The sequence below is a fragment of the Homarus americanus genome, unplaced genomic scaffold (assembly GCF_018991925.1).
Source record: "Homarus americanus isolate GMGI-L3 unplaced genomic scaffold, GMGI_Hamer_2.0 scaffold41366, whole genome shotgun sequence".
Lineage (NCBI taxonomy): Eukaryota > Metazoa > Arthropoda > Malacostraca > Decapoda > Nephropidae > Homarus > Homarus americanus.
In genome coordinates, this window is record NW_024723541.1 from 7,683,405 (window position 1) to 7,710,124 (window position 26,720).

The 26,720-nt window shown below is 37.5% G+C and overlaps 1 protein-coding gene across 1 annotated transcript in view; it reads left to right on the top strand.

Annotated features, from left to right (window-relative positions):
• The window catches only part of LOC121863622 (methionine synthase-like), a 50,551-nt gene that overhangs the window by 18,009 nt on the left and 5,822 nt on the right, over positions 1–26,720 (top strand). Inside the window, exons 12-19 of the mRNA XM_042362368.1 lie at positions 2,950–3,129; positions 3,619–4,485; positions 6,926–7,042; positions 20,291–20,465; positions 20,585–20,740; positions 22,021–22,208; positions 22,474–22,604; positions 22,832–23,000. Of these exons, the coding sequence (XP_042218302.1) occupies positions 2,950–3,129; positions 3,619–4,485; positions 6,926–7,042; positions 20,291–20,465; positions 20,585–20,740; positions 22,021–22,208; positions 22,474–22,604; positions 22,832–23,000 (1,983 nt within the window). The remainder of the gene's footprint in view (positions 1–2,949; positions 3,130–3,618; positions 4,486–6,925; positions 7,043–20,290; positions 20,466–20,584; positions 20,741–22,020; positions 22,209–22,473; positions 22,605–22,831; positions 23,001–26,720) is intronic.

Consider the following 26,720-nt stretch of genomic DNA (forward strand, 5'->3'; position numbering starts at 1 on the left):
CAACACAGAAATAAAATAAAGTATAAGTAACAGGTGACGGGTGTCACTCCAAAGAACGTGGACTGAATGACAGGAGGACTGGACTGAACTCCGTCTGTTGGTGGGGTACTATATATAAGGTCGGCTCCCGCCAGTGTTACACGCCGGTGAAACATGGGTCGTTTAACGATGCAGATGGTCGTTAGAGAAACAAGGAATGCTTGTTACAATACTAAATGAAGAAATAAGATGGGCTTGAACAAATAATAACAGTTAAAACCTTAACAGCACAGGGTAAGGTGACTAGAATATATAGTAGTAAATATAACACATCATTACAGGAATAATATGGAACAACATGGAAGCATGTTATTAAAAAAAAAATAGAAAAATACGACAAGGACGTAACAATCTGAATTGAGAACATGATATATAAAAAACAATTAAACTAAGAGTTGTGACCTTTGGCAGTGTTGCTTTATGTAGGTCTTTTGAGGAGTTCAGTAATTTGTCACTTCCCTTCTCATGTTGGGGAGTTGTGGTCACGTTTGTTTCCCAGTGTGACTTTGTCTGGTGAGGAACCTGGATGAACTAAATCTTGGTATACAGTATTTAATTTCTCAGAGGATCTACGAGTACATTTCTAGAAAGTCAGGGAGAAGCGAGGAAAGACTAAACTGTAGTGTTTGCAGTAAAGAGAAAATCTACAATGTTCATGGTCAACTGACAGCAAAATGATAAATGTTTTAAGTGATGTGTCACTTAAAGTTGAGATGAATCATTCCCGGTGGTGCAGTGGTAATGCATGTAACTCTCACCTCTGTGTCCTGGATTCAGTCCATGGCAAAGGAAAGATGTGATAAGGGTGTTGTGACACTACCAGACATGGCATTTTTTTTCTCCAAGTACAGCTCCTCCCCTACTTACGACCTACAGTACTCGACTTATGACCACCTGGACATACGACCGCCTAGTTGTACCAAAATTTTGTCAAATTACGTATTTTCGAGTCCCAACGTCAGTGATTGTGCTGTGTACTGACAAATTTTTTTTGGTAATTCACTTTAAAATGGCTGGCAAGCTTAAAAGTGAGAGTTTTGTGGTGCTGAGAAGAAAAAGAGACACCCATTTTAGATTTTCTATGTCTTATTTAAGCATTTTCGACTTACGACCAATTTGACTTACGGCCTGGATTTGGGTCCCTAACCTCGTCATTAGTCGGGGAGGAGCTGTATAGTGTGTTTTCCTCCAGTACTAACACTGGATAAAGGTCATAATAAAGTAGTAAAGAACAAACCGTCTGTCCAAATGGTTAGTCAACTGATAAATGGTGAAATGATAAATAGAAATAAAATGTAAATAAATATTGACGTATAATATAAAGAGCTACATACCGTATTTAAAGCCTCAAAGACGACATTGACTGCATTGTAAATATGGTGTGCACTCTTTTTCCCAGATAACCCTTCCACACCACTATTAGCAGGGATCTGTTACATGACCATAAATAGTTAACAGTGAGTAGGATGGGAAATAAGGGAATCCCAAATCTTGGTGTATAGGTGAGTCAGGGAAATTTGTATGTAGTTAGTCTTGGTGACTGGGCGAGTCAGTGAAATTTGTATATTACGTATTAGGGAAAGGTCAGGGAATTTTGTATGTAACTAGGGAAAGGTCAAGAAAAAATATGTAGTCAGGGAAAGATTAAGGAAATTTCTTTAGCCAGGAAAATACTATTGATATTTGCATGTTAGGGAAAATTTTGGGTAATTTGTGGTAATTTGTGTGTCGTCCAGAAAACGTCAGGGAAATTTACCTGTTAGGACAAGTCAGGGAAGGTTGTATGAAGTTAAGAAAATTTGCTTGTTGCTAGAAAAATTTTTAGTAAAAAGGAGACAAGATTTAAGTGGCCACTATTGTACTACACTTCTTGGGACCTGGCCTGCAAAATAAAAGTACACTACAGTATGTTTTTCTTTTACCACATACAGGATACAAGATATACCCTCCTGTAGACACCTGAATGCTTGTGGTTGTGTTCGCCTACGAGAAATACTCGGCCTCTTTTAAATAATAATGCTGAAATAATGTATGATATAAAATTATTTGATTTATGTGGATTTTAAGTCCATCGTCTATCTTTTTGATTATCTATCTATTTATCTATATATCTATATATATATATATATATATATATATATATATATATATATATATATATATATATATATATATATATATATATATATATATATATATATATATATATATATATATATATATATACACATATATACTGTACTCTTTATCTGTTTGTGTTGTGTGGATTTAGGAGTAAATGAACCTCAGATAAAGGGAAGTAGTTATATGATTTATGAAAGACAAGTGTAAAAGTGAGAAGATGGTGCTAAGAAAGTAGAAATATGCACACACACACTTGCCCTCTCACGGTCATGCCTTCAGGGACATGTTATTATAGATGTCATTCATCATAAGCCATATACAGTACTCGTATACCTGTACAGTACCATATTAGTGCACACTCATCTACTCAACTCTTCAAATTCTTTTTTACCTCAAACATTATCTTTACTTCTTCACTCCAAACTGTATCATTCCTCTGAACTCCCATAATGCTTTGTAAACTATCCATCTCGACTGCTTTCATCATTTTTCTGTAACTACTCATGCAAACCTCAGTTTCACATATTGTACTTACATAAGTGTGAAAGAAACATTTTGTTGTGCCAGTATCCTGTTACCATTCCCCCATTAATTAATATTCTTAAGGCTTCACTTTTTTCTATCTTATGTTGTTAACTTCCTTTTATTCCATCCCTCTGTGTTGAACATTGTTTTCACTTATTTGAATTTATTCATAACCTCCAGGACTTTTGGATTCATATTGGCTTTACATTGAGCCTACCTTTATAATTTTGATCTTTGGTAAATTTGTTGTATTACTTACAGGCTGTGGATGTGGAAAATAAAGTACGGATATGTCAGCGATCTTATAAAATCCTTACTGAAATTGTTGGGTTCAACGCCAATGACATCATCTTTGACCCGAACATCTTAACAATTGCTACTGGAATAGAAGATCACAATAACTATGGCATTAACTTTATTGAAGCTACAAAAAGAATTAAGGTGAGTAAGTACTGGCTGATGCATAAGAGCTTTTGTCAGTAAACTTCTTAGAGATATTGTGGAGTGGGAGAAGCCATGTACAGGTGCCACTATAGTGAGGCTTTTCTTTCTGACAGATTTTGGTATGAAGTTGACAGGATAATGGTAGAGTTGGTGATTTAATAAGTACATTAATGTAGTAGATAAACTGACAATCATAGATGGGTGGTTGGAAGTTTAATAAAAGAGTTGCTGTTGACAGAGATACATTCAGGAAGCAAAATTATTATTACTGTATGTCCTGAAATAAAATCTCTCTTGTAGTCCTGTATAATTTTATGCAGAATCTACAATAGGAGGTAACTGTTTTACATAATTATATTGTTTGTTAAAGCTTGGAAGAAAAATGGCAGTAGGTATATGAACATGTGGAAAATGGCAATAATGATAAGAACAAAAAGGGTACATTTTCCTGACAGTAATATTTGTTTATTATTATTTTCCTCCTAGGACACCTGCCCAGGGGTACGCATTAGTGGTGGGGTGAGCAACTTCTCTTTTTCCTTTCGTGGGAAGGAAACAATTCGTGAAGCAATGCACGCTGTCTTTCTGTACCACGCCATTAAAGCTGGCATGGACATGGGTATTGTTAACGCAGGATGCTTGCCTGTCTATGATGATATAGAACGTGAGCTGCTGCAACTCTCTGAATCTCTCTTGTGGAACACTGACCCTGATGGTACTGAAAAGTTATTAGCATATGCTGAAAAAAGTTCATCTCAAGTAAAAGTTGGTGCTGTTGTAGATGACTGGCGGGGTAAGGATGTGGAGGAGAGGCTGAAGTATTCCTTGGTGAAAGGTATTGATAAATTCATAGTGGAAGACACAGAAGAAGCTCGTCTACAAGTAGAAAAATATCCCCGGCCACTGAGGGTTATTGAAGGACCCCTTATGAATGGAATGAGCATTGTCGGTGAGCTGTTTGGTGCTGGGAAAATGTTTCTGCCGCAGGTGATTAAGAGTGCACGTGTAATGAAAAAAGCTGTGGCGCATCTGATTCCTTTCATGGAGGCAGAACGGGCTGCAATGGTGAACGGACTTGGTGGTAGTGTGTCAGACACAGACAGATATAACGGTACTATAGTGTTAGCAACAGTTAAAGGTGATGTTCATGATATTGGTAAGAATATTGTGGGTGTTGTGCTTGGATGCAACAACTACAGAGTTATTGATCTGGGAGTGATGTGCTCTTGTGACAAAATATTGCGGTGTGCTATTGCAGAGAAGGCTGACATCATTGGGCTCTCTGGACTTATTACTCCATCACTGGATGAGATGATCTTCGTTGCACGGGAGATGGAAAGATTAGGCCTTCAGGTAAGTTTTTCTTTATTTCTAATTCAAGTTCATACATTCTGGAATTAATTAGCTAATACCTGTATTTATGATATGTCAGGTTTTTGGAAATCAACTTAAACAAGCATAATTATTTCTTTTTAACTGGTCAACATTTTCAATCATATCATGAGTAACATCTTTTTATGCCCTCAAAATCCGATCATGACCTTTTAGTACCGAAAAAATATGAATTTTGAAGTACGGTAGACAAAGTGTGAGCAGTTTTGTGCACATGCAAATCATCACCTCTGTCTGTTGAGGGAGAGAGACCAGTGAGGAGCAGAGCTGCCCCTAGGGGGGTGAGGGGCAATTCATCCCTTTGCAGGTTAAAATTTATTTATATTTATATAGTTACATACATAGTAATATACAAATTGTTAATTCCCCAATCATACTACAGTGACCCCTCGGTTAACGAACTCAATCCGTTCCAGAAGGTCGTTCGTTGACCGAAAAGTTCGTTAACCGAAACCATTGTTTCAATGGGTTTTGGGGAATTGGTTCCAGCTCACCGAAAATTTCCTAAATTCAACAAAAATGGTAGAAAGGTTCACTTACTTTGAGGTGTGTATGTAGAAGGCTCCTGGATGATGATGATGATGATGATGGGATTTAGAATGGGGGTGGAGGAGAAGGAAGAAGAGAAGGCATTGGGGTGGAAGAGAAGTCGCCCCATGGCGCCATTTCACCCATAAAATTTTAGCTCTCTTGGTGTAATTCAAGATTATTTTCTTTAAATCAACACTGCACCGCATTATATATTGTCAATATGTAAAATATATTTCAAAATGACCAATAATTTGCTTGGAAACACAGAAAAAAGCATTTAGTTGAAGAGAGTCTCAAGCAAGATGTTACCTCCAGTGAAAACAGAGAGAGACTAACGCCTGTTTGCTGTGTTAAGAGGCTGGATGCCACGCATCAAACTAGTCACTTTACCTTCAATTTTGTTCAATAATTGTTAAAATGACTAAAAAATTGAATATTAAACTTTTAAAATTATTGAATAGTATAAACTTCTTGATATTTACTAAAATAGTAACGAATTTAAGCCCTAGAACCGATTAATGTATTGGTGGACTGACACTAAAGCTGGTTGCCTGGTCAGTGCAAGCGAAAACATGTTGAGGTCGGTTCGTAAGAAATTCGTTAACCGAATTTTTGTTCGTTAACCGAATTGAAGATCCTTATGGAAGGCAGTTTGTTAACCGAAATTTTGTTAACCGAGGCGTTCGTTAAACGAGGGGTCACTGTATTACTATGCCAAGTATTATGTAATTTACTATGTTATAACATCTTTCATATATTTCCCCTTTTGACAATCTTCGCATGTAAAAAGTCTTCTGAAAAGTGTCGATTTTCACCATTTTTTGGCTGGATCACATAGATCTTTATCAGCATGCCTGCTAGCGTAGGTAGAGCTGTCCATTTTAAAAGCCTTAGTATTTTTTTCAGTTCTCTCCTCTTCCTCAGCTTGAATATGACCCATATTATTACCATCACTGTCGCTCAGGTCCTTTTTTGCACTAGTTTCTGGTGTTTTTGAAAACCATATTTTTCTTGGGAACCTTTCATTGACATTTCGATTTCTTCTCTCTTCCTTTTTTCTGCCTTTTATCTGCACCCGAGATGTATTTTCTGTATCTGTCTCTATCCCTGCTGGCCATGGTATAATAAAAAATTAGGGCTGTGTACGATAGTAAAATAATGTACAGTATATCAACAATTTCACAAAACACAAATCACGGACAACTGGAGATACAGAGTTTCGACAACACTGACAGGTGACCGCTGTCAACGTCCTCACTCCTCTTCGACAGAGAGCACAGTAAAGAATCACATTGCTCTCAGCCTGGGTGGTAAGATGGGGTGGTTTAATCTTACCTTTGATTTCATGTCAGCAGATGCATTGCCTAACTATGCTGGTCACTAATCCTTCAGGTGTCCTCCTGAATCTGGGTGGTAAGGTGAGGTCAGCTTAACGTGGTCACTAATTCTGGTGTTGGGTGGGGTAAGGGCCATACCTTTGGGACGGCGCTGGTGAGGAGCTTCAGTTTATATCTAACCACAAGATGTATATCCTTCTTTAAAACAGGTTCCAAACTGGCCACTTGGACAAGCCAGAGTTGCTCTGTATACATGCAGTTGCCTTGTGATGTTTTGTGTCTGCAATAGTTTTAGAGTTTCTTTATGTAAAGCTGGGCTAAAGCTTTATCTTGAAGATATATAGAACTATAGTCATAATTGAGTACTACTTATGATAGAGAAATACTATATAATTTATACTTCAGAATACTGTACCTTTATGTGGTATATAAGTACAGTAATTGCAAACAGCCAAGAGTACAAGTTAAAATTTCACTCTGATAAATGTTGGTACAGTATTAATTATTGAACATCTTTCTTGTTCATGCATCAGGTGCCATTACTCATTGGTGGAGCAACAACTTCCAGAACTCACACAGCCGTTAAGATCGCTCCAAAGTACACAAATCCAGTCGTTCACGTTCTGGATGCTTCCAAGAGTGTGGTGGTGGTGAGTTTTTTATTTTATTTTTTCCCAAAGTATGAATATAAAGTGAAATATTATGGAAATCAAGGTCAAGTAACAAAGGGGCTCCAAATTATATGCCTTTTTTCTCTCTCTCTCTTTGAATCATTTTTTATCTATAAACCATTTCTCATATGAAGTAGAAGGATATAAGAGAATCATTTAACCTCTTCCTTGCCTCATGGCTGAGCTGGCATAGGTATTTATGTACAGTCAACCCTCACTTTACGCGGTCCCACATTCCGCGTTTCCACGTTTACGCGGTGCCCTGCCAGAACCCAGGATGCTCACATTCCGCGGTGGGTGTACCCCTTTACACGGTGAAGTATAATTTTTTTATTTAGCTCATAAAATTCATACAAATTATCCGGCCAGAATATAATTTACATTGCTGGAATTCTTACAATTTGATGATCATTTTGAATATAAACATCATAGATTTTGCATTAGACATACAAATTTTAGATATAATGTTTACTCTTGAGTAAATATGTTATCTTTTGTGCAAAATATATGATATTTATATTCAAAATATTCCTGGTCTTACAAGGAATCCAGCAATGTCAATTATATTATCCTAACTTTAGTCTGATTTTTTATTTATTACTAAAAAGGTAAACAGTCTGATATTCCCACACATTTATCTAGTAGGGACGGTTGGTGGGGGTGGGGGGGAGGGAGGGAGGGACCGGCGACCGACCATCTGTTACTGTGTGAAGAATATTTTTTTTTTATTAACTGAAGATTTTTATTTTAGCTTATAAAATTCATACAAATTATCCAACCAGAATATAATTTACATTGCTGGAATTCTTACAATTTGATGATCATTTTGAATATAAACATCATATATTTTGCATTAGACATAAAATTTTTAGATAAAATGTTCACTCTGAGTAAGTATGTTATCTTTTGTGCCAAATATTTGACGTTTATATTCAAAATATTCCTGGTCTTACAAGGAATCCAGCAATGTCAATTATATTATCCTAACTTTAATCTGAGGTATTATTTAATACAAAATGTTAAAATTTATTGTTTTCACCCACTCTTTCTCTTGAAGGGAGGATTGGTGGGGGGTGGGGGGAGGGTTGGGACGGACTGACCATCTGGCGCTTGGAAGAGAGGGGGAGGCAAGGTGGGGTACTTTGATTGACAGATAGTGTTGTGAAGAATATTTTTTTTTTTTATTAACTGAAGATATTTGTTTTAGCTCATAAAATTCATACAAATTACCCGGCCAGAATATAATTTACATTGCTGGAATTCTTACAATTTGGTGATCATTTTGAATATAAACATCATATATTTTGCATTAGACATACAAATTTTAGATAAAATGTTTAATCTGAGTAAATATGTTATCTTTTGTGAAAAATATATGACATTTATATTCAAAATATTCCTGGTCTTACAAGGAATCCAGCAATGTCAATTATATTATCCTAACTTTAGTTTGAGGTATTATTTATTACTATACCTGGTTTTCCCCCCAAAATTTCTCAGAGGGAAGAGCCAGCAGTGTAGTGTGAGAAGAGGGGGAGGGAGTCGAGTCCATTATTTGAATGGACATTAACTTGGCGACTGTATTTCTCTATTTCTCTTAAGTATTAATTGTGTGCATGTACCATCATAAAATTAAGATGTTATTTTTACTAGAACATAGGTATTGTGTTGGAAAAAGTGGAGTTTGGGGGTCAGCTGGCCTCTATTTCATTTAATCCCATATGTTATGTTATTCACTTTACGCGTTTCTCACTTTCCGCGGTACCCTGTGGGTTACATTAACCGCGTAAAGTGAGGGTTGACTGTAGTTATTAGTGAATATTATGCATACAGTATACCAAATCTTTTTTTCATAAGTTTGGGCTAGACAATCACAGACCATGTTCAGGTATATTTAAGAGCTTGCGCATGCCCAGTACCTGCCAACAGTGTGTAATAGATAACTGACTATATAATTAATCAGCAAATGAAAGAAAGAATACTATAAGTGAAGTATTAGGGCATGGAGTAAGGATGGTGTCAATGGATGCCGTGGTTGCTGGCCACTTCTAGATAGTAACAACACTGAAATTAGCTGATAAGGAATTGTTTCACTTGTTTCATTATCATACAAATAAAATTAATTATGTTTAGCTGGATCACTGGTAAATTATCTTATTATAAAGTTTGAGGTAATACTGTACAGCATGCTTTGACAATTTGCAGATTTTTAATTCGTGATCCTCAATTATTTGCGGATGACACCCTGGATGTACCCAAGAATGTCTGCGGGTAGTTTTAAAGTTGTCGGCATTTTTGCTGCCGGGACAGGGAGTCATTCATTGTTGAGACAGTACATGTAATTTCTTTAACCTGTATTGTACAGTATATGTGTGTGTGCATGTGTCTACAGTGGTCCCTCGGTTAACGAGCGCCTCGGTTAACGAGATTTTGGTTAAGGAATTACCTTCCATAAGATTCTTAACTTCGGTTAACGAGCAATCCCTCGATTAACGAGTTTCTTACGAGCTGACCTGAACATGTTTTCGCTTGCATTTGGCGGTTCACCAGCTGTAGTATTAGTCCGCCAGTACAGTAATCTGCTCTAGGGCTTAAATTCCTTACCATTTTAGTAAATATCAAGAAGTTTATACTATTCAATAATTTTAAAAGTTTAATATTAAATTTTTTAGTAATTTTAACAATTATTGAACATGCCATCCAGCCTGCCAACACACCATACAGGCGTCAGTCTTTGTGTCTTTTCAGTGGAGGTAACATCTTGCTTGAGACTCTCCAACTAAATGCTTTTTTTCTGTGTTTGCAAGCAAATTATTGGTCATTTTGAAATTTATTTTACATATTGACAATATATAATGCAGTGCAGTGTTGATTCAAAGAACATACCCTAATCTTGAATTACACCAAGAGAACTAAAATTTTATGGGTGAAATGGCACCATGGGGTGACGTCTCTTCCACCCCAATGCCTTCTCTTCTCCTCCACCCCCATTCTAATTCCCATCATCATCATCATCATCCAGGAGCCTTCTACATACACACCTCAAAGTAAGTGTACTTTTCTACCTTTTTTGTTGAATTTAGGCAATTTTCGGTGAGCTGGAACCAATTACCCCAAAACCCATTGAAACAATGGTTTCGGTTCATGAGTTTTTCGGTTAACGAGCAACCTTCTAGAACGGATTGTGCTCGTTAACCGAGGGACCACTGTACATACACACACATATATACAATACAGTGAACCCTCGCTTTACGCGTTTCTATATTTACGTGGTACCCTGCCAGAACCGGAATTCCCACTTTACGCCGTGCATCTACTCATATACGCGGGTGAAGTATAATTTTTTTATTTAGCTCATAAAATTCATACAAATTATCCAGCCAGAATATAATTTACATTGCTGGAATTCTTTCAATTTGATGATCGTTTTGAATATAAGCATCATAGATTTTGCATTAGACATACAAATTTTAGATCTACTTTAAGAATTTTGTTTACTCTGAGTAAATATGTTATCTTTTGTGCATAATACAGTCAACCCTCGCTTTACGCGGTCCCACATTCCGCGTTTCCACGTTTACGCGGTACCCTGCCGAAACCGGAATGCTCACATTCCGCGGTGCTTGTACCCCTTTACGCGGAGAGCAGCTGGCGAGCCGCGCCATTTTTGGATCAAAACCTCCCGCCATCTCTCCCGCCCTCTCCCACCATCCGCCATGTTGTGTAAGCGGCGCGAGCAGGGTGCGCACAAGGTCGCCCAGTCATCAAAACATTACTGAGTTCTTCACCCACCACCCACCACAGCCGGCCCAAGTCAGTGACAGTGATAATTATAGTGAGGATATGGACTTATATGGACTTTGAGGGGTTTGACAAAGAGGCCCTGCAAGCCTCTGTGGTTCATAGTGATACAAGTGATACAGGAGAAGGCCAATAATCTGCCCTCTGCCTCGGAACCAACCCCCCATCCCCGTGTGCCCAGCCATCTTTTCTACTAATGTAAGTGTTAAAAAACCTAATATTATTGATATTTCTCTTAATTATTAATTGTGTGTGCATACCATCATAAAATTAAGAAATTATTTTTACTACAACGTAGGTATTGTGTCTGAAAAAGTGGAGTTTGGGGGTCGGCCCTGTCTCTATTTCAATTAATCCCATAAGTTATGTTGTTCACTTTATGCGTTTCTCACTTTTCGCGGTACCCTGTGGGTTGAATTAACCGCGTAAAGTGAGGGTTCACTATATGATAATTTATATTCAAAATATTCCTGGTCTTACAAGAAATCCAGTAATGTCAATTATGTTATCCTAACTTTTGTCTGAGGTATTACAGTCGGCCCTTAACATACGCGGGGGTTACGTAACAGAGATACCCGTGGATGTTAAAAATCCGTGTATATGTGCTGCCCCCCCCAAAAAAAACCTGGTCCCCCCATGTCCTTATTTACCGTATATACCTGTGTGTAGTTCAAGTTTTTAAGACCAAATTATTTGGCAAAAAATTGGGGGTCGACCTCTAAACGGGTAATAGTTTCGTTAGGTTGAAAAATATTTACCAGTAACTACCAGTAAACAATGGAAATGACACACCAACACACCACCAGCTGTGAGTGTCGGTACAGTTGCTAGGGCAGATCTCTTGCGTCATCATAGCAAGCCCAAAGTAGCCAAATGCATGGTATGGTATGCACAGGACGATGTAAAACATAAAGTATTCATTTTTTAAAGTTTATTTATAGATACTGTACATAAATTTTTGTTCATTACATTTGAAACATCAATCTTTGTTAATTAAATTTGAAACAAAAGAAAACTACGATACCGTATTTCTAAATACCTGGTATTTTCATTAAAATATAACATCACAAGTATATTTTACCTTAACTGTGACTGAATGAATATAGGTATTCTCAGAAATAAATATGGAATTATAATATTTTTGCTGGAATGACGTACATATTACAGTGGAAAGACGAAAACAATGACTTTCGCTTTCTTTCGTTATTCAAAAGATTTTACCGTAATCGCTTTTCGAATGGTTTTCAGTTTAAAAACTGTTGTACTCGTACTGTATTACAATAATATTCTATCCTATCATTAGCCTTATAATCCCACAACTGAAAACCATTCGAAAAGCGATTACGGTAACATCTTTTGAACGAAAGAAAGAGAAAGTCATTGCTTTCATCACAATTTTATCCCACTTTCCACTGTAATACGTACATCATTTCAGCAAAAATATTACATTTCCATGTTCTCAGAAATAAATGGTAGTTTTGTTGAAACGTAATGTACAATATTTAATATTAAAATGCAAAAATAGCTATAAAAACAATTAATACACCCGTAATGTACTGGCTGGCATCTCCACTCGTCCCTGCTCCCGCGTCCAAGGTCACCACTCCTCCCAACTCGCTCCCTCCGCTCCCTTTTCTACCTCCTCTGCGTCCTCCACCCCCTCTGCCTCCTCCCCGTCACTACTGCTGACAACGAACACAAATGTTTTGTGAATAACTGCACCTCCACTTCCTATGTACAGTACTGAACTGTACTGTGCTGTGCATTTTTACAAACAATAAACATGGCAAGAAAAGCTATTAAAAAAAAAGAGATAAAAATTTCACTTTACTGTACAGTACCTATCCTCGGCGACAGGACGGGGGTCATCGGGCTCATCGTCACTCAATTCCATAACGGGTGGTGAAGTGGGGGCGACGGTGGATTCAGCTGCTTCCTCACTGCCGCCAGTGATTGATGGTGTTAAATCTCTCCTTCGGTGATCAAAGAACATGGTGATGGGGAGTTGTCGTCTCTTTCTTTCATTTCTTCCATGATGTTTTTGTATGGAGCGAAAACGTCATCCATCCCTCGCATGAATTTCAGGGCACGCACCATGGAGGGGCCCATACTATAGGCCAGGTTTTTCAGTGCCTCAATATTCCTGGTCATCTCCCCCAACTTCTCCAACGTTATTTCTTGGTGCTCTTCCTCATCCTCTTTCCCTTTCGCTTCCTCTTCCTTGCCTGAGTCTACTAACTTCTGTAGATCCTCCTCGGTCAGCTCAGTGTCGTGCTCTTCAATTAGCTCCCTAATCTCGTCCTCTGTCATGTCCTGGAAGCCTTCAGCAGCCACTTTCCTTGACAGTGCCAGGGTCTTTCTGAATATTTTCATTAAAATCAATCAAAATCATTTTCCTTGTCATCGTCTTAAGCACCAAACAGCTCCTCACAGTCTTCTCCTTGAACAGGGCTAGAGGGTACGTGTTTTTTGAATCGTTTTCAATTAAAAAATGTTACAGCACATGTATATTTTACCTAAACTGTGCCTGAATGAATATATTCTCAGAAATAAATAGTAGTTTTGCTGAAACGTGATGTATTTCATTGTAAAATAGGATAAAATGCATGACGAAAACAAAAGACTTTACCTAACCTTCCAATGTTCAAGAGATGTTACTCGTTTTTTTTAATAGTTTTCGGTTAAAATACTGTTATATTACAATGATATTATATTCATACTGTGCTTGATGTACTACATTCACGGAAATTTTATATTTTTGCTGAAATGACGTACGTATTACAGTGGAAAGTGACGAAAACAATGACTTTCGCTTTCTTTCGTTCAAAAGATGTTACCGTAATCGCTTTTCGAATGGTTTTCAGTTAAAAAAACTGTTGCATCACAAGTGAATTAGGATAGAATATTATTGTAATACAACAGTTTTTAACTGAAAACCATTCGAAAAGCGATTATGGTAACATCTTTTGAGCGAAAGAAAGCGAGTCATTGCTTTCGTCACTTTCCACTGTAATACGTACGTCATTTCAGCAAAATATTACATTTCCATATTCTCAGAAATAAATAGTAGTTTTGCTGAAATGTAATGCATTTCAATGTAAATTAGGATAAACTACATGAAAACAAAAGACTTTACCTAACCTTCCGATGTTCAAGATATGTTACTCGTTTTTTTAGTAGTTTTCGGTTAAAATACTCTTATATTAGTGATATTCTATTCATACTGTGCTTGATATAATACATTCACGGAAATGTAATATTTTTGCAACTACAATGCTGATGTCAACACAAGCGTGGTTACAGCGAGACTGACTGAGTGAGGGAGAGCTATGCGTGTGTGTGTGAGGTTGCGGGAGCGGGCGGTGTCCCGTGTTCGGTGCCGCGCGCGAGTTGAATGGCGCGCGATTTGAATGTAGTACTTCAATTACTTCAATGTACAGAATATTCCTCCGGCGGGGCAATCCGTGTATTATAAACCCGCGTATGTTAAGGGCCGACTGTATTTATTACTAAAAGGGTAAATATTCTTGTTTCTCCCAAACATTTCTCTGGTAGGGAGGGTTGGTGGGGGGTGGGGGGAGGGAGGGAGGGACCAACCGACCATCTGGCGAGGTTGGAAGAAGGGAGGAGGCAAGGTGGGGTACTTTGATTGACAGATAGTGTCGTGAAGAATATTTTATTTTTTTTTTATTAACTGAAGATATTTGTTTTAGCTCATAAAATTCATACAAATTACCCGGCCAGAATATAATTTACATTGCTGGAATTCTTACATACAATTTGATGATCATTTTGAATATAAACATCATAGATTTTGCATTAGACATACAAATTTTAGATCTAATGTAAGAATTTTGTTTACTCTGAGTAAATATGTTATCTTTTGTGCAAAATATATATGACATTTATATTCAAAATATTCCTGGTCTTACAAGGAATCCAGCAATGTCAATCATATTATCCTAACTTTAGTTTGAGGTATTATTTATTACTATACCTTAAAATCTAGTGGTTTTCCCCCAAACACATCTCAGAGAGGGAAGAGCCAGCAAGTGTGAGAAAGGGGGAGGGAGTCGAGTCCATTATTTGAATGGACATTAACTTGGCGACTGTATTTCTCTATTTCTCTTAAGTATTAATTGTGTGCATGTACCATCATAAAATTAAGATGTTATTTTTACTAGAACATTGGTATTGTGTCGGAAAAAGTGGAGTTTGGGGGTCAGCCGGTCTCTATTTCATTTAATCCCATATGTTATGTTGTTTACTTTACGCGTTTCTCGCTTTACGCGGGCCTCCGTGGGTTCAATTGACCGCGTAAAGTGAGGGTTCACTGTACAGGTAAAAGAAGTAATTGTCCTATGGGCAAACACATAAAGGGAATATACATTTCTTTGCATATGATTGAAAACTTTAACCCGGATTTGGCTATTCGCGGCCATTTTGAGACCCAAATCCCGACTAATTTTAAGGATTGCCAGGTAAAATTGCTAGCATGAGACCCAGGGTGGGGGTCAATACACCTTCGGTTGGTTGTACATGTATTTCATTTCCTACCTTTATTATTAGCTTAAAATCATTATGTACAGTCATTCAAACACTTATCTATACAAAATTGTGTGGAAAAATATGGCATAACGTAATGGATGAAGGATTTTGGCAACCCCACCTAGACACCAGGAGTTGCAGTGTTCATTTTGAAATTCAGGTACAGATAGTTTTTTGAGTAACTGTATACCAAAAATAGTTAATAAAAACATGTTTTTTTTTTTTGTTTTTTTCATTTTAAGACTTTTTGGAGATTTTTTTTTCATATGAACATATGTCAGCCTTTATAATGGGAGTCTGTGGGGAAAATGAGATCCAGTTTATGAAAAATTAATATGAAAGGTTTTTTCAGGAATGGAATAGATAAAACTAGTATGTATTTTCTGAGAGGTTGAGGAAGCAATGGTCATCTCCTGTTATAAATCCTTCTTTTAACCTGTTACTTGACAATCTGACAACAAATCCCTGGTGCATATACAGGCATACAAGTACTAGTGAAGAAGGTGCTGCATATACAGTACAGTATGTATACTGTACTATATATGAGGTGCTGAGTGTGACAAGGGGCCAAGTGCCACCCCCAAAAAATTTAGTTAATAGTATTATTTGTTCTCTTCAAACTTTCCTCTATCTCCAGAAAAACAAACTGTCCCAGTAATGCAATATTTGTAAGGCTGAGAGCCATATTAGTGAAGGCAGATGAAAGCGTCTCTATTGCACGTGATCTGCACCTCGAGGCAGACTGAGGTGGAGAAGGTAACAAGCGCCTGCGGCCTCCAATCGTAGCCTCTATCGCTTATAACGACTTATTATTTTCCCGTTTCTTAGCTAATAGGAGTCCATGTTTCTACAAAAATGTCAAAGGAATGCTGTGTGATATCACTTTAACCTTTTTTCTTTTTCTTTTTTTTTCCTCCAACTGGCAGAAAGGAGGGAGTGAGGGCCATTGAGAGAAAAATAAACAAAACAGAGAGGAGGGAGGGCTGGTGGCACGTGGCGTGTTATGCTCCTGTCCGAGTGACAAGTCTTATTGCACCAATAAGAGGGAAACAGAGGGAGGAGGAGGCAACTGGGAGCGAGGGTGGGTGGTGCGTGTTAGTAGGAGGCTTATAGCACTAAGTGAGGGAAGTGCCGTTCTGTTCTCCACGCATTATTCCTTCATCTTCCAATACAGTGGTCCCTAGGTTAATGAACTCAATCCGTTCCAGCAGGTTGTTCGTTAACCGAAACCATTGTTTCAATGGGTTTTTGGGTAATTGGTTCCAGCTCACCGAAAATTTCCTAAATTCAACAAAAATGGTAGAAAAGTTCACTTAGTACTTTGAGGTGTGTATGTAGAAGGCTCCTGGATGATGATGATGTGCATTTGAAGTGGGAGGTGGAAGAGGAGAAGGGAGAAGAGAAGGAAGTGGAGGTGGAGGAGAAGCATTTTACTGCTTCTTGGAAGGTGAGTCACCTTCCATGAAAATGTCAGGAACCTCTGGACTGACAGATTCTCCACCATGAACATCCTCTCTCCTTCTTGAAGTGGAAGGCTGAGGGCTAGCATCTTGTTCCTTCTGCCTTTTACTGAAGAAAGTGTCAATTGTGGTCTGTGGGGCATCTGTCCTCCTCACCATTAACTTATGTTTAAAGAAGGAGACCACTGAGTCCTCAACATGACACAAAGTTAGTTCAGTTTTTTCCACTTCTGGGTGCTTTGAAGTCAGTTCCCTGAACTTCTCCCAGTAGTAAATCACATCTTTCAACTGTTTAGCTGACATATGGTCATCACTTTCAATTTCCTCCTCACCACTGTCAGCTTCTACCTGTAACATCTCATCCAGTTGCTTCAAGTCATCAGGAGTAAGTTCCTCCTCATGAGACATCACAAGCTCTTCCACATCCTCCTCCTCCACTTCAAGGCCCAATGACTGACCAATGGACACAATCTCCTTGTCCAACTCTGTTTCTTCCTCAAATCCCTCAAAATCATGGACTACTGATGGCCACAGTGCTTTCCATGAAGAATTGAGGGATCTAGTGGAGACTTCTTGCCATGATGACACAATCAATTTTACAGCCTCCAGGATGTTGAATTGTGTCTTCCAGAACTGTTTCAGTGTTAGTTCAGGATCCGTGGAAGTTGCCTGATGACACCTCCTAAACATTTTCTTCATGTACAACTTCTTGAAGTTGCTGATCACATTCTGGTCCATTGGCTGTATGATTGATGTAGTGTTTGGAGGCAAAAACAACACTTTCACAAAGTCAAATTGATACTCCAAATTGCTGGCAAGGTCAGGGTCATGACCAGGAGCATTATCCATGAGGAGAAGAACCTTTAAAGGGAGTTTATTGGTGGTTAGGTAGCTCTTGACAGAAGGGCAAAACACATCAACAGCCCATTCATTACAGAGCTGTCTTGTCACCCATGCCTTACGGTTGGACTTCCAATAAACTCCAAGTTTTGTTCTTACCACTTTCTGTTGCTTGAACACCCTGGGGTTTTTAGAGTGGTAGACAAGCATAGGCTTCAGTTGGAAATCCCCTGAAGCATTGGCACCAAGCAATAGAGTGAGACGGTCTTTCATGGGTTTGTGCCCAGGTAAAGAGGCTTCATCTTTGGTGATGAATGTTCTTTTGGGCATCTTTTTCCAGAACAGCCCAGTTTTGTCCACATTGAACACTTGCTGTGGAAGATAATTTTCTTCTTCCATCAGTTTTTTAAATTCAACTAAAAACTTTGCTGCCCCTTCTTTATCAGCACTAGCAGCTTCACCATGCCTAACAACACTTAAAATGTCACTTCTTTTCTTAAATTTTTCGAACCAGCCTTTGCTGGCCTGAAAATCTTCAAATTCTGTGCCTGGAGAACCAGGTTGATCTGCCTTTAAATGTTCATAAATCTCCCTGGCTCTTTTACAAATGAATTCACTAGAAACTGAATCACCTTTCATCTGTTTTTCCCTAATCCAGATGATAAGTAACCTCTCAGTTTCTGCGATTAGGGATCTACTTTTAAACACTCTTGTAGATTTGTCTCTCACTTTCACTTCTTTAAATTTGTCTTTCTGTGCAAGAATTGTCGACACAGTTGATGCCGACATGCCATATTCTTTGCTAAGCACATTTTATTTAATGCCTTGTTCATGTTTTTTTATGATTTCCTGCTTGGTTTGGATTGAAATAGCTTTTCTTGATCTCTTAGGCACCATGCTGGATTCAAACAATGTCAACACGTGTTTTTCAAAGTTAAACTTGTTGTAAATAAAGAATATTTTCTTTAAAATAACACTGCACTGCGCTATATATTGTCAATATGTAAAATAAATTTCAAAATGACCAACAATTTGCTTGGAAACACAGAAAAAAACGTTTAGTTGAAGAGAGTCTCAAGCAAGATGTTACCTCCAGTGAAAACAGAGAGAGACTAACGCCTGTTTGCTGTGTTAAGAGGCTGGATGCCGCGCATTAAACTAGTCACTTTACCTTCAATTATGTTCAATAATTGTTAAAATGACTAAAAAATTGAATATTAAACTTTTAAAATTATTGAATAGTATAAACTTCTTGATATTTAATGAAATAGTAAGGAATTTAAGCCCTAGAACCGATTAATGTATTGGCGGACTGATACTAAAGCTGGTTGCCCGGCCAGTGCAAGCGAAAACATGTTGAGGTCGGTTCGTAAGAAATTCGTTAACCGAATTTTTGTTCGTTAACCGAATTGAAGATTCTTATGGAAGGCAGTTCGTTAACCGAAATTTCGTTAACCGAGGCGTTCGTTAACCGAGGGATCACTGTACAGTAATGTCAAGAGACAATAAACAGGAGGCCACTACCTCACAGCAGAAAGGTAGGAAGAGGGTGAGAGATCCATCCAGTTGGGCCAAGAATGTCACCAAAATGAAGAGAAACGGTGGGCAAGCCTATGTGAGTGTTAAGACCGGCAAGGACGAGTCGTGCTGTCAGGGAGCCTTGTTGAGATGGTTGCTTCAACAATGTGACTTTGCCAATAATAAAGAAACTCTTCAACAATTTCTGGGGCATGGCTAACTATGATGTCCAGAAGCTTGTCTGAAAAGTCATTATTTACTGTAATTTTTCTAATAATTACTAAGACTTAAGTACTCTCCCTACATTTTTTTTAGTGTCCTTTTTGGTTCTTGGCCCCTGGTCGAAATATTGATAATTCCTAATATGGCCTTTGACTTTCTGGTGTGGTCTTAATACATTATTGCTTCCATGTAATGAAAATTATGCCTAAACAATGCTTATTAATGAAACTGCAAACACTACCCATCAAAAAAATAAATTTGTTACTATAAATAATCTTTTCAATTAATATGACTTTAGTATCTGCGAAACCAGCATTAAAAGCTCTACACACTGCCACTTGAATGCACTCGATATCTTCATTGGTTCAAAATTTACGTCTTTTTCTCAATTGTGATTGTTGGCGCTTGTCCCCTTGTCACACTCGGCAGCTCATATACAGGTACTCCCCGACTTACGACGGGGTTAGAGACCAACATCCAGGTCGTAAGTCGGAAATGCTTAAATCACACATAGAAAATCGAAAAGGGGGGGGTCTCTTTTTCTTCTCAGCACCACAAAACACTCACTTTTAAGCGTGCCAGCCATTTTAAAGTGAATTACTGATGAAAATTTTGTCTGTGTACTGACTTTGGGACTCGAAAATACGTAATTTGACCAAATTTTGGTGCGACTGAGGCAGGTCGTAAGTGCGGGTGGACGTAAGTTGGGGAGTAGCTACTGTATGTGTAGAGTAGACCAAGGTGATGGGAGAAGATTACTTTTTTTCATTATTTCAAAGGCCAAAATTGCTGCTTCTTCCTTAATTACAGAGTTCATAGTTTTTTCTTATTTCCACAGTGCTCATCTCTACTTGATACCTCTTCATATGATGATTTTATTGATGAACTGAATGAAGACTATGACATGATCAGGGAAGAACATTATGAAAACTTACGAGAGAAGAAATATGTCAGTCTTGAGGAAGCCCGCAGAGGCAGGTTTAAGATAGACTGGGAAAGTATACCAAAGCCTGGTAAGTCCCTCATATTTCACCCAGAGTCAACCTGAGATTATTAAAGTACCAACTGTAGAGAGTTGATATGTAAAGTTATATATGTCATAGGGTGTGTTAAGCTGCACTTCTGTTTTCAGTGATCCCAAAGTTTTTTGGCACAAAAGCATTCAAGAATTATGACCTCACTGCACTGTTGCCCTACATTGACTGGAAGCCATTCTTTGATGTATGGCAGCTACGAGGCAAATACCCCAACCGAGGCTATCCCAAAATTTTCAAGGATGCTACAGTCGGTGAGTTGGAATATATTTTTTATGAATGATTTTGGTTGATGGACAGAAAACCAGAACTTGCCATTATGCATCATGTATACCAGGGCTGTGGAGTCGAAGACAAAACCTCCGACTCCGACTCCTCAAATTTTTATGCTTCCGACTCCGACTCCGACTCCGACTCCTTGGCCTATTTGTAACAACTATTTCTACCATCCTAATTGTAATTTGTATGTCGTAACCTGCGTAGGTAAAAAGTAAAACACCGTGGCTATACTGCTACAGCTTTATTAATGATCTGGACGATATTTAAGAACTACAAAAAGATGATAGGCTTGACTTTCAAAGTTTCAATCAAAAGAAAAATAAATTTATTAAGAATTCAAGATATTAACTAGAAAACACCATTTACATGTATATCTAAAAGTTCGATCTCAGCACATGAATTTTGTTTAAGCTCATAATCTGATGTGGATCTAAATGATGATCCTACAATTCCTTTTAAAGTAAAGTTATATATTTATGTACATTAAAGAAATGAATACCTTATTAAGGAAAATGGATAAACCTTACATGATTAAGTTATTAAATTAAATTTGCCTTAATCTCACCAAAAACAGGTTGTAGCTAATTGTTTTGTAGCTGAGAGCCTCTGTGCAGTTTTCAACGAAACAAAATTTGATATAATTCAAAATTTCAAATGGTAAAGAAGAGACTATCGTCCAAAATTATAGTGCTATACTGTGCCTGCTACAATAAATTCATAATAATGCTTATAAAATGGAAATAAATTCTTTTAATAATTTAAGAAAATTAGTGGGATCAGTGGAATCACTGCAATGAATATGCCTGAGTTCATATATTTGTTCTTAGGAACAGAATAGCTTCAGTCAGATCTTCCTTCATGGAAGCCCTTAAATCTGATCTGATTATTTTCAGTGCAGAAAACAGTCTTTCTACACTGACCTGAGTGGGTGGCATTGCTGTCACAGCTCTAGCTACATCTTTTACAATCTCTGGGTAAGCAGGTATGGCTTCTTCCACTATCACTTTTGAAGACCGGTCAAATTTCTCCACTTCCATCAGTGCACCAAAGAAATCTTGCTGAAATCTCGTATTTTTAATGTCTACCGCTGCTGCGGTCGGAGTCGGAGTCGGAGTCTGGACAATTTTACCGACTCCGACTCCGACTCCACAAGCCGAAATTTCCTCCGACTCCTCGACTCCGACTCCGACTCCACAGCCCTGATGTATACCATATATTTTCTTGCAACTAATGGAGTTTGTTAACCATATGACAGGAAATGAAGCTAGACGAGTGTTTGATGATGCACAGAAGCTCTTGTCAAGAATCATATCAGAAGGATCCTTACAACCCCATGGTATTGTTGGTTTCTATCCTGCCAATTCTGTTGAGGACGACATAGAACTTTACAGCGATGAGTCCAGATCAGAAGTTATCGCCAAACTGTATGGTCTAAGACAGCAGGTACTTAAATATTCCGATATTTTAAACTTTAAGAACAAATTATCTCCCTAAAGTTAGTACAGTATAATGTTTTTAAGATATTTTGAATGTCATAGGAAAGAGAAAGTTGTGCAAGTCATATGTAGAAGGTAAAAGAAAAGGGCTCCAATAACAAGTAGAAATGTCTTCACATACTTGCAAAAATCTTCAATCTACATGTACACTAAATATGTTGATCCTCAATCTGAACATTAATTCATTGTGTGCATCATCTTCTCTCACCCAGGCAGTGAAAGAAAGTCAAGACCCATTCTGCTGCATGTCAGACTTTATTGCTCACAAAAATTCTGGGATTAAGGATTATATTGGTATGTTTGCTGTGACTGCAGGCTTTGGGGCAGATGAATTGTGTGCTGAGTAAGTATTAGCTGGACTTAGATGGCATCTTTCACTGTCTACTCTTGATTTTTTTTTTTATTATTAGTTATGAATATATTTTCAATTACTGTATATTAAACTAAAGATTATACCTTTTTTCATGAATATTTTTATATTTGAAAAAAGTATTATTGTATTGCATATATTAAAGATTACCCATCATGTGAAATAATGTAGATGTAAAATAAAAATGCTTCATCTTGCAGGTTCCAGGAAGACTTTGATGACTACAGTATAATTTTGGTGAAAGCAATTGCAGATAGATTAGCAGAAGCCTTTGCTGAAGAGCTCCATGAGAGAGTGAGGAAAGATTTATGGGGGTATGCTAGTGATGAATACCTGGAAGCTAATGACCTGCACAGACTTAAGTATATGGTAAGATACTTTTGATGGAGTTTTGATTGCTGCTAAGTGTTTGTACCCGACTCAGTTAATAGAAAGAGCGTGTGAAACACCTTATCTATTATTACTCTTAAGAGATGTTCAATGGAAGTAATCATGTAGAGAAGACTGTATACTACTCTATGCTGCCAGAAGACATAGTTTGTATTAGAGTAAGTGGTAGTATGAGTGCCTTCAGGTGAACTTGGAAGTGCAACAGTACTGTGTGTGAAGTTCTGTTACCATCATGGTTAAATATGAAGGCATAGAATAAGAGGAGAGGGTTTGTGTGGGTATAACTACACAGACTGGCATATGATTGAAGCTGCCTCATCTTTTCTATGTGGATAAAGTTGCCGTGTTGCTAGACTCAAATAATGAGGAGAGAAGTTGATTTTTTTTAAATCAAATGGGGTTACTGTATACAGACACTCCCAGGGTTATGGATTTTGACTTTACAGATAGTCTCCCATAAGTCCATTTTCGGGGTGCGGACGAGTATCCGCTGTTACGTCTCGAGTAGTGTAGCATAGTGCGGAAGAAACCCACAGAGTAATACGTAAGGCAGTTGGACATGGCGTCCCATAAGGCACCATTTTGCTCTCGGTCATGTACTTAGATACAGTGTACAGTCAGCAAAATATTATTCTGCACCTTTATGGGTTCCTACAGTATGACACACAGGACCAAGAATTCTGAAAACACTCAGGAGTCCAAGCGTATGTTAGTAGCCCTGGCTTACCGAGTTGCCAGTTACTCTGTACTTAGTATTTAGCATAAGGTGTTTCAGTGTGTCTGTGTGCAAAATGTGTTACAAGATGCGAATAGGGCAGTTAACATCATATAACTAAATTTATAAAATAATCAAATTAATATCAAAAGCAATTGCCATTACAACTCCTGCAGTTTGCTCTGATGGTCTGCCCTTTGCAGATCGAAACTGCTCCGTCTCGAACAGATTCATTACATTCTTTTAAACGATCACACTTCCTCTGGCAAAATTCTTTGCTACACTGTTTTAGATAACACTGATATGTTTTTAATTTGTGAATTTTACTACCAGTTACCCTCGGTCAACCCCCTATTCTTATCATATATTGTGATATATTAAAGAGATATAGCTCATTTCTTAACACATCTTTCCGGTAGCTCAGTTACCCAAGCATAATATTGTATAACTTTCCTACGTTACAAATGTTTCATTTTTTTTCTGGTTGAGGTCTTGTATTATGCCACTTCTCATCACTTTCTCAGATAGGGGTTATAATCATGAGTACAATATTTACACAATTTCGTTGCATCTCATAGTACAGTTGTACCCCACTTAACGCGGTCAATAGAACCCAGAGGGTCCCGTGTTAAGTGAAATCCGCGTTAAGTGAACAACAGAACATATGGGATTAATTCCAATAGAAACCAGCCCGACCCCCAAACTCCACTTTTTGAAGACGCATAACTATGTTGTAGTAAAAATAACATCTTAATTTTATGATGGTACATGCACACAATTAATACTTAAGAGAAATAGAGAATTACAGTCGCCAAGTTAATGTCCATTCAAATAATGGACTCGACTCCCTCCCCCTCTCACACTACACTCACTGGCTCTTCCCTCTGAGAAATTTTGGGGGGAAAAGCAGGTATAGTAATAAATAATTCCTCAAACTAAAGTTAGGATAATATAATTGACATTGCTGGGGTTCCTTGTAAGACCAGGAATATTTTGAATACAAATGTCATATATTTTTCACAAAAGATAACATATTTACTCAGAATAAACTTTACATCTAAAATTTGTATGTCTAATGCAAAATCTATGATGTTTATATTCAAAATGATCACCAAATTGTAAGAATTCCAGCAATGTAAATTATATTCTGGCCGGATAATTTGTATGAATTTTATGAGCTAAAACAAATATCTTCAGTTAATAAAAAAAAAAAATATTCTTCACAACACTATCTGTCAATCAAAGTACCCCACCTTGCCTTCCCCCTCTTCCAACCGCGTGGTCAGTCCCAACCCTCCCCCCCACCCCCCACCAATCCTCCCTTCAAGAGTTTTTAACATTTAGTATTAAATAATACCTCAGATTAAAGTTAGGATAATATAATTGACATTGCTGGATTCCTTGTAAGACCAGGAATATTTTGAATATAAATGTCATATATTTTTCACAAAAGATAACATATTTACTCAGAATAAACTTTACATCTAAAATTTGTATGTCTAATGCAAAATCTATGATGTTTATATTCAAAATGATCACCAAATTATAAGAATTCCAGCAATGTAAATTATATTCTGACCGGGTAATTTGTATGAATTTTATGAGCTAAAACAAATATCTTCAGTTAATAAAAAAAAAAATATTCTTCACTGTAACAGATGGTCGGTCGGTCCCTCCCTCCCCCCCACCCCCCACCAACCGTCTCACCAGATGTGTGGGAAAACCAGAATATTTACCTTTTAGTAATAAATAATACCTCAAACTAAAGTTAGGATAATATAATTGACATTGCTGGATTCCTTGTAAGACCAGGAATATTTTGAATATAAATGTCATATATTTTTCACAAAAGATAACATATTTACTCAGAATAAACTTTACATCTAAAATTTGTATGTCTAATGCAAAATCTATGATGTTTATATTCAAAATGATCACCAAATTATAAGAATTCCAGCAATGTAAATTATATTCTGGCTGGGTAATTTGTATGAATTTTATGAGCTAAAACAGGCAGTCAGGCAGGGTGGCGGGTGGGGCAAATCTAAAAATAGCGTCTCGAGCCGGACACTCACCACATATATGTGGAAAAAATCCGTGTTAAGTGAAAGTTCAGCTCTGGCGAGGCACCGCGTATATGAAAAAACGCGTTAAGTGAAACCGCGTTAGGCGGGGTAATACTGTATGTGAAATTCCTATACAGCACCTCAGTTTCTAGAGTGCCTGCCATTCCTACCATATGTGGGTGACTAAACGTAGTACAGTCGACCCTCGTTAATTCGGACTAATAAGGGGGGAAGGGTGTCCGTTTTAGCCGATTGTCCGAATTAACCGATTTAGGGGTTAATATTGCATTATATTTCAAAGTCATTGTTTTCGTCAATTTTATCCCACTTTCCACTGTAATACATAAGTAATTTCAGCAAAAATATTACATTTCCGTGAATGTATTATATGAAGCACAGTATGAATAGAATATCATTGTAATATAACAGTATTTTAACCGAAAACTATTAAAAAAAACGAGTAACATCTCAAGAACATCGGAAGCTTAGGTAAAGTCTTTTGTTTTCGTCATGTATTTTATCCTATTTTACATTAAAATACATCACGTTTCAGCAAAACTACCGTATATCACGGCCTATAAGACGAAATTTGAACATTAAAAAAATCTGCCCAAAGTTAGGGGGTCGTCTAAACCACCAAGTTTAAAATTCTTACCTCTTAAATATTGTGGTTTAGTGTGTCAAGAGTGGTGATGAAAACATCGTAAGCCACTCACAAGGTCTTACCACTAATTATTTTATACTGAAACTTACGTTTGGCAAGCTGGATTCAAATTAAGATTACCGGTATATTAAAATAATAAAAATGTATTATAAACCTGTCTAACATACCGTAAAAGAGATTTATACCCCTGTAATAAACACAGCTATCATCACACACCCCTCCCCACGCCCCCCCCATTTGCCAGTGAGGAGACA